Source organism: Lampetra fluviatilis, chromosome 21 (assembly GCF_964198595.1).
Source record: "Lampetra fluviatilis chromosome 21, kcLamFluv1.1, whole genome shotgun sequence".
Taxonomy (NCBI): domain Eukaryota; kingdom Metazoa; phylum Chordata; class Hyperoartia; order Petromyzontiformes; family Petromyzontidae; genus Lampetra; species Lampetra fluviatilis.
This window is the reverse complement of record NC_136295.1, coordinates 1,208,700-1,216,238: the sequence shown is the minus strand read 5'-3', so window position 1 is coordinate 1,216,238 and position 7,539 is coordinate 1,208,700. Positions and strand designations below refer to the sequence as shown.

Here is a 7,539-nt window from a genome sequence, read left to right as displayed (position 1 = left end):
TGGGTCGTGGATGGGTATTCTAGCATGACAATGACCCAAAACACACGGCCAAGTCAACAAAGGAGTGGCTCAAGAAGAAGCACATTAAGGTCCTGGAGTGGCCTAGCCAGTCTCCAGACCTTAATCCCATAGAAAATCTGTGGAGGGAGCTGAAGGTTCGAGTTGCCAAACGTCAGCCTCAAACCCTTAATGACTCGGAGAAGACCTGCAAAGAGGAGTGGGACAAAATCCCTCCTGAGATGTGTGCAAACCTGGTGGCCAACTACAAGAAACGTTTGACCTCTGTGATTGCCAACAAGGGTTTTGCCACCAAGTACTAAGTCATGTTTTGCAGAAGGGTCAAATACTTAGTTCCCTCATTAGAATGCCAATCAATTTATAACATTTTTGACATGCGTTTTTCTGGATTTTTTTGTTGTTATTCTGTCTCTCACTGTTCAAATAAACCTACCATTAAAATGATAGACTGATTATTTCTTTGTCAGTGGGCAAACGTACAAAATCAGCAGGGGAACAAATACTTTTTTCCCTCACTGTATATTGATTAACTTTATTTTTATTATTTTATTATTGTTATTATTTTTTTATCTACGTGACTTTACCGAAAGAACCATGGAATATGAATTCCTGCAGTCACGAAAGTTTTAAGTCAAAAAAGAACAATAGGTTTTTACTCTTTCTGGCAATTAAATAGGTCGTGTTAAGACATCCAAACGCCAAACAGATGCCTTTTGCAAGGAATAAAGTCTGCATTAACCACACGTGCAAACAAACACACACATCCCGTGTACAGGTGCAAGGTGGATCAACATCGCGAAAGATCAAGACCCGGCATGGGTATAGGCCTTCCTCCAGCAGTCGCATGATCGTGGCTGCTGTTTCTGCTGCTGATGTTATTTGTCATTCATGACTTTTCGAAGCACGGCCCTTATTCAGTGCAGGCAAACAATGCCTTGGCGAGTGCGGTTGCTGCGGTTCCACTGCGGGCGTTTGAGAGCAGACTCTGCTGCTCACCCTGCAGCGTGCTGATCACAGCGGCGACGTGGAGCGGGGCCCGGGGATTCACTGCAGCGAGGGTGGACCTGCTCGTGCCTCTGTGACGACGACGGTGGTGGTGATAGTGGTCGAGGGTGGGGCGGGGGGGTAATGCTGAGTGCTGACACAGCGGCAGCTCACGGCACGGAGGCGCCGCAGCGTATCCTTAGCAACACGGTCATGAGGGTGGCGACAGTGAGAGATGTGGGCTGTGTTAGATGTGTGAGAGATGTAAAATGTGGGAGATGTGGGCTGTGTTAGATGTGTGAGAGATGTGAAGTGTAGGAGATGTGAGCTGTTTGAGATGTGAGAGATGTGTGAGATGTGAGCTGTGAGAGATGTGTGAGATGTGAGAGCTGTGAGAGATGTGTGAGCTGTGAGAGGTGTGAGACGTGAGCTGCGTGAGACGTGAGCAGTGTGAGATGTACGCGCTGTGTAAGATGTGAATTGCAAGCTCTGTGATTCTGCGGAAAAGCATTACTCAGCAAAAACACGCGGACGCGCCAACTCGAGCTGCGCCCCGCGTGCACGGTGGATCTCAGCAGCAGCAGCAGCAGCGGCATCATCATCAGCACCTCCTCCTCCTCCTGGCGGACTGCGGCACGGCGCGGGCCCCGCGGCTGCTGCTGCTGCCTCTCCTCGCTCGGCACCTGCACGGACGGAACCCGCACCCCGACCTCCTCCGTCTGTCTCCCTTAACCCCTTCTCCCGGAACCCTTTCCCCCTAACCCCCGTGCCACTAAACCCTGTCTCCCGGCACTCGCTATCCCTCATCCCCCTTCTCCCAGAACCCCTTCTCCCCGGTCTCCGATCCCTCGCCCCATCTCCCTTAGACGCCCTTCCGCCTGGACCCTCAAACCGTCTCCCTTAAACCCCCTGTTTCCCCATACCCCCCAAACCCCGTATTCCCGTACCCCCCAAACCCCGTATTCTCGACCCTCAAACCCCGTATTCCCGGACCCCCCAAACCCCGTATTCCCGACCCCCCAAACGCCGTATTCCCGACCCCCCAAACCCCGTATTCCCGGACCCCGTCTCCCCCCGCGACCCCCATCCCGCGGGACTCGGTGCGAGACTCCTCGGTGCGGGACTCAGTGCGGGACTCGCGCCGAGATGACGCCTCTCCTCCTCCTGGCGGCGTGGAGCTGCGGCGCTCTGCCCGGTGAGTTGTGAGAGCGTGGGCGGGTGAGAGAGAGAGAGGATGCCGGAGAGAGTGAGTGTGTGTGTGAGAGAGTGTGTGAGTAAGAGAGTGTATGAGAGAGTGTGTGAGTAAGAGAGTGTGTGAGGGAGTGAGTGTGTGAGAGAGTGAGTAGGTGAGAGAGTGAGTGTGTGAGAGAGTGAGTGTGTGAGAGAATGAGTGAGAGAGTGAGTGTGTGACAGAGTGAGTGTGTGAGAGAATGAGTGAGAGTGTGCTTATGTGAGAGAGTGAGTGTGTGAGAGGGTGAGTGTGTGAGAGTGAGTGAGAGAGTGTGTGAGAGAGTGAGTGTGTGAGAGAATGAGTGAGAGGGTGAGTGTGTGAGAGAGTGAGTAGGTGTGTGAGAGAGTGAGTGTGTGAGAGAGTGTGTGAGAGTGTGAGTGTGTGAGGGAGTGAGTGTGTGTGAGAGTGAGTGTCTGAGGGTGTGTGTGAGAGAGTGAGTGTGTGAGAGAGTGTGTGAGAGAGTGAGTGTCTGAGAGAGTGTTTGAGAGAGTGAGTGTGTGAGAGTAAGTGTCTGAGAGAATGAGTGAGAGAGTGAGTGTGTGAGAGAATGAGTGAGAGAGTGAGTGTGTGAGAGAATGAGTGAGAGAGTGAGTTTGTGAGAGAGTGAGTGTGTGAGAGAGTGAGTGAGTGGGTGTGTGAGAGAGTGGGTGTCCTAGAGAGTGAAAGAGTGAGTATGTGAAAAAGTGAGTGTGTGAGATAATGAGTGGGTGTGTGATAGAGTGAGTGTATGAGAGAGGGAGTTTGTGAGAGAGTGTGTGAGTAAGAGAGTGTGTGAGAGGGTGAGTGTCCGAGAGAGTCAGTAGGTGTCCAAGATAGTGAGAGAGTGAGTGTGTGAGAGAGTGAGTGTGTGAGATAGTGAGTGGGTGTGTGAGAGAGTGAGTGGGTGTGTGATAGAGTGAGTGTGTGAGAGTGTGAGTGTGTAAGAGAGTGAGTGTGTGAGAGAGTGAGTGTGTGAGAGAGTGAGTGTGTGAGAGAGTGAGAAAGCGAGTGTGTGAGAGCGTGAGTGTGAGATAATTAAAGAGAGGGTAAGTGTGTGAGTGAGTCAGAGAGTGTGAAAAAAGTGAGAGAGTGAGTGTGCGGGAGAGTGAGTGGGTGTGTGAGAGAGTGAGTGTGTGAGAGAGTGAGTGTGTGAGAGAGTGAGTGAATTTGTGGGAGAGTGAGTGTGTGAGAGAGTGAGTTTGAGATAATTAAAGAGAGAGTAAGTGTGTGAGTGAGTCAGAGATTGTGAGAGAGTGAGTGAGAGGGTGAGTGAGAGAGTGAGTGTGTGAGAGAGTGAGTGTGTGAGAGAGAGAGTGAGTGTGTGAGTGAGTGAGTGAGTGAGAAAGTGAGTGTGTGAGAGAGTGTGTGAGAGAGTGAGTGTGCGAGAGAGTGAGTGTCTGGGGAAGTGAGTGTGTGAGTGAGTCAGAGAGTGTGAGAGAAAGTGAGAGAGTGAGTGTGTGAGAGAGTGAGTGTGTGAGAGGGTGAGTGTGTGAGAGAGTGAGTGTGTGAGAGAGTGAGTGTGAGATGATTAAAGAGAGGGTAAGTGTGTGAGTGAGTCAGAGAGTGTGAGAGAAAGTGAGAGGGTGAGTGTGTGAGAGAGTGAGTGTGCGAGAGAGTGAGTGTGTGAGAGAGTGAGTGTGTGAGTGTGTGAGAGAGTGTGAGTGAGAGAGTGAGTGTGTGAGAGAGTGAGTGTCTGGGGAAGTGAGTGTGTGAGAGAGTGAGTGAGAGAGTGCCGGCCTTCGTGTGCCGTGTGGGTCTTCATGGGTGCTCGCTAGAAGCAGTCTGTTAAGGCTACACGGGGAATTTTTTGTCGTTATGTTGTCTGAGAGAGTGAGTGTGAGTATCTGAGAGCATGAGTGTGTGTCTGCGTGCGTGAGTGAGATCATTCTTAGAGAGTGAGTGAGTGTGAGATCGTGCTCGAGTGAGTGTCTTAGAGGGTGAGTGCCAGTATCTGGGAGCGTGAGTGAGTGGGTACGTAAGCATGAGAGCGTGATTGTCTGAGAGAGTGAGTGTGTGAGCGATAGTGTAGCGGTTAGCGCGCTGCGCTTTGAATCTGGCGACCCGGGTTCGATTCCCGCTCACTGCCAAAACCAGTGACGATTATCTACACCGTTCCTGGGCCTTCCCTAGGTCGACTCAGCCTCAAATGAATACCTGGTGCGATGTGTAAACATCGCCACTCGAGAGACAAAGGCGGCCGGGTGTGGTGTTGGCCACTCTCCCCCTTGTGTGCCGTGCCGGCCTTTGTTGTATGCCGGCACGGCATACAACAGTCTCTCAAGGCTACACGGGGGATCTTTGTCTTTGTGTGTGGTTTTATCGCTCTGTGGTTCTCTTTTCTTTGCGAATCTGGGCTCCGCCCTGCGACTCTTCCTCGGCTTCAGCGCCACTGCAGCAGCAGCGGCAGCGGCGCCTACAGCAGCAACCACACACATCCCGAGACGCAGCGCAGACACGGCGGCTCACAGACACAGCGACTCACAGACGTCTCGTACACACAGCGGCTCACAGAAACAGCAGCTCATAGACACAGCAGCTCATAGACACAGCAGCTCACAGGTACAGCATACAAAGGCAAAGATCACAGATACCCCATACAAACAGCAGCTCATAGATACCGCTCACAGACACAGCACACACACAGCAGCTCACAGACACAGCAGCCCACAGACACAGCAGACACGAGGCACTGAATGATCCATAGGGGGTGTATGTATATCTGTCTGTCTGTCCGTCCGTCCATCGCGCTCGCCGTCCAGACAGATCCTGGGCACTGCGGAGCCTCGCCGCGTCACGATGTAAAGATGCTGGGCAGCACCCTGGACAGCGACTCGCCGCTCACGCGCCAGAGGCGTGCGGAAAATCGTTGCTCTAAAGCGAGAAGCTCGGCAAAAGCATTGGCCGCGATGTCTGCAGACCGTTGATGGCTTTCGGTCGGGGCTCATTAGCCGAGCGTGTGTTTGTACGCTACAGGAGTCGCCTTGTCCACCCCCTACCCCAAAGGGAGACCCTAATGAGGCTGGCGCCTAGCAGCCTCTCGTGCAGCCTTGCCCTTTTAAGAAGAAGAAAAAAATCACTGCCCCTGACCGTCAGCTCCCCCCCCCCCCCATCCGGCCACCCAAGCCACGAGCGAGCCGTGCCCTCCTCCAGCCTTGTCCTTGACAATGAGGCGTGGGGAGCCGTGACCTCTAGCCGTGACCTCTAGCCATGACCACGGTGACCCCCGTCTCCCCCCCCCCGCCCTGTTTGCTGGCTGCAGGTCTGGGCGGCTCGCACCCCAGGGACGGTGGCGTACACCGACACCAGAGCCTCGTCTCCAAGGAGATAGTCACTCCCTTTCGGCTCGTCACGCGAATGGAAGACGGCAACGAGACCGCCGTGGCTGCGCTGTCGACAAAAATCCGCCAAAGGACGGCGCGCGCCCAGCAGCAGGTACACGAAGCGGGGGGTCGGTGCGACGCTGCGTTCTGGGTTCAGCCACCCTCCCCTCACTGCAGACGCGTGTTTCAGAACGCTTGACACGCGATGACGATGATGGTGATGGTGATCATCATAAGTCAGAGATTAACATCGCATCTCATCTCCAACACATTTTAAAAACGCTACCAGCCCCCCCCCCCCCCCCCCCAGTGCCCTTGTGCGGCAACAACGTTGATTGGCTATGAGCAAACCTGGCCTAAAAAGCGGCATTAGTTTGTCAGTAGGGGGCGACCGTGGCCGCTCTGACGTGCACTCCCAAGTGAGTCGTTTTTTTTGTTACGGGTCATTTTCGAACTGGCCCAATTTGTACCGTGCCGCCGGTGTGCAAGTGCGACGATGGCCTTTGCTAGTTTCTAACGACGTTAGAGGGCCTTTAACGTCCACTGATTTTGATCGAGCACCTACGATTGATCGATTGATGTGCGGCAGATGTTGCCGCACGCGTGAGGCCGCGCGCTGCCTGCTTTCGCTGGGTCCACGACTCCACCTCCTCTCTACACACTGCGTGTGCTCTGCTGTGACGGAATGGTGCCATTCCTTAATAATTACAACAAGTGGTGGCAGATTTGTCCCCGTTCTAAAACAAGTCAATGGGATTTAGTTGAGTGTGACGACTGAGACGAGCATAAGACGTCGCGTTGCAGTGGGACTCTTTACGTTGGTCACAAATGCAATGTCATTAGGTGTGCTGTCACCTCTCCCCGTGTTAAAGCCCCCCCCACCCCCAACCGTCTTAATGTGTCGCGGAAACATTCCATGTCCTCGTGTGGCAAGGGGTAAAGCGATGCCCCTGTGAAGAGGCAGGAGGAGGCCGAGTAGACACTGACACAGCACTCCCAGCCCAGGTCCTCCGTGGCGGGCGCGCAGTGCAGCGCACTGCAGATAAAATTGGATCTCAGTTGCAGGGAGTGTGATTATGCTCCTAGCACCAATAGTGGTGACTGATTTTAAAAAACACGCACACAAAGAATCTCATGAAAATGGTTGTACACAGAGTCATCTGGTCTGGTCCAGGTTTGTGGCTCTAACCGGCAAGAGTGAGCCACAGGGCACATCTTCACTGTCAATGGAGCAATAAACATGCTATAGTTCTTTACAAATGACTCCTAACAAAGGTAAATCTTTTGCTGCATTTCTGAGAGCAATTTTACATAAGGTTCCTATAAATAATGTTTACTGTATAAGGTGTTCTTTTGTGTACGGACTTCCAGAATAAACATGTGGTCTTCACGGTACATGGCACTGATAATTATAGCAAGCTCAACGAAAGTCACTGGCATGGTATTTGCCGTGACAGTGTTCATTTGAATTGCAGCCGTCTTCACCCCGACGGTGGGCTGCTCCAATGTCTTGCCTGTACCCAACTGTGGTTGATCAGAGACACCTCATTTCATGTGTGTGCGTGTGCGTGCGTATGCGTGCGCGCATGTGTATCTTTGTCTTTGTGGGCAACTGAGGCGTTGGAACTCGTATCGTATCCGTGAAAAGGAGCTTCACAGCTCATCGGATTCCTCCAGTCTAAATAAATATTCTGATGTGCTGATTCTGAAGCAGTAAAGGTGCGAGGCGACTTCCAATTACAAAGTGGCACAAAAAAAATCTGTTCTGAGGAACATGTTGGTGAAAAGACGTTGCTATGGCGCTACACATCTCGGAGGAATTTGAAACAGAACATAATCAATAAACACTGTATTCACGGTGGGTTCCCTTTTACAATTGAGTTAAAGTGTATATATATATCATCCCTCTTATACGCAATGTAAGCACGACTGCATTGCGAGCTTTTAATAACATGCTGACTTGGAACTCGCCCCGTCTGATGAAGTGAAGGTCAGTGCAGCCGAATT

General features: G+C 52.4%; 1 protein-coding gene across 3 annotated transcripts in view; it reads left to right on the top strand.

The window, feature by feature from the left end:
• The first annotated feature begins 1,131 nt into the window (after positions 1-1,131).
• The window catches only part of LOC144938124 (disintegrin and metalloproteinase domain-containing protein 11-like), a 95,079-nt gene continuing 88,671 nt past the window's right edge, over positions 1,132-7,539 (top strand). For all 3 annotated transcript variants that reach the window (XM_078865831.1, XM_078865832.1, XM_078865833.1), the window contains exons 1-2: positions 1,132-2,197; positions 5,472-5,644. In XM_078865831.1, the coding sequence (XP_078721957.1) occupies positions 2,149-2,197; positions 5,472-5,644 (222 nt within the window). In that variant the 5' untranslated portion in view covers positions 1,132-2,148. The remainder of the gene's footprint in view (positions 2,198-5,471; positions 5,645-7,539) is intronic.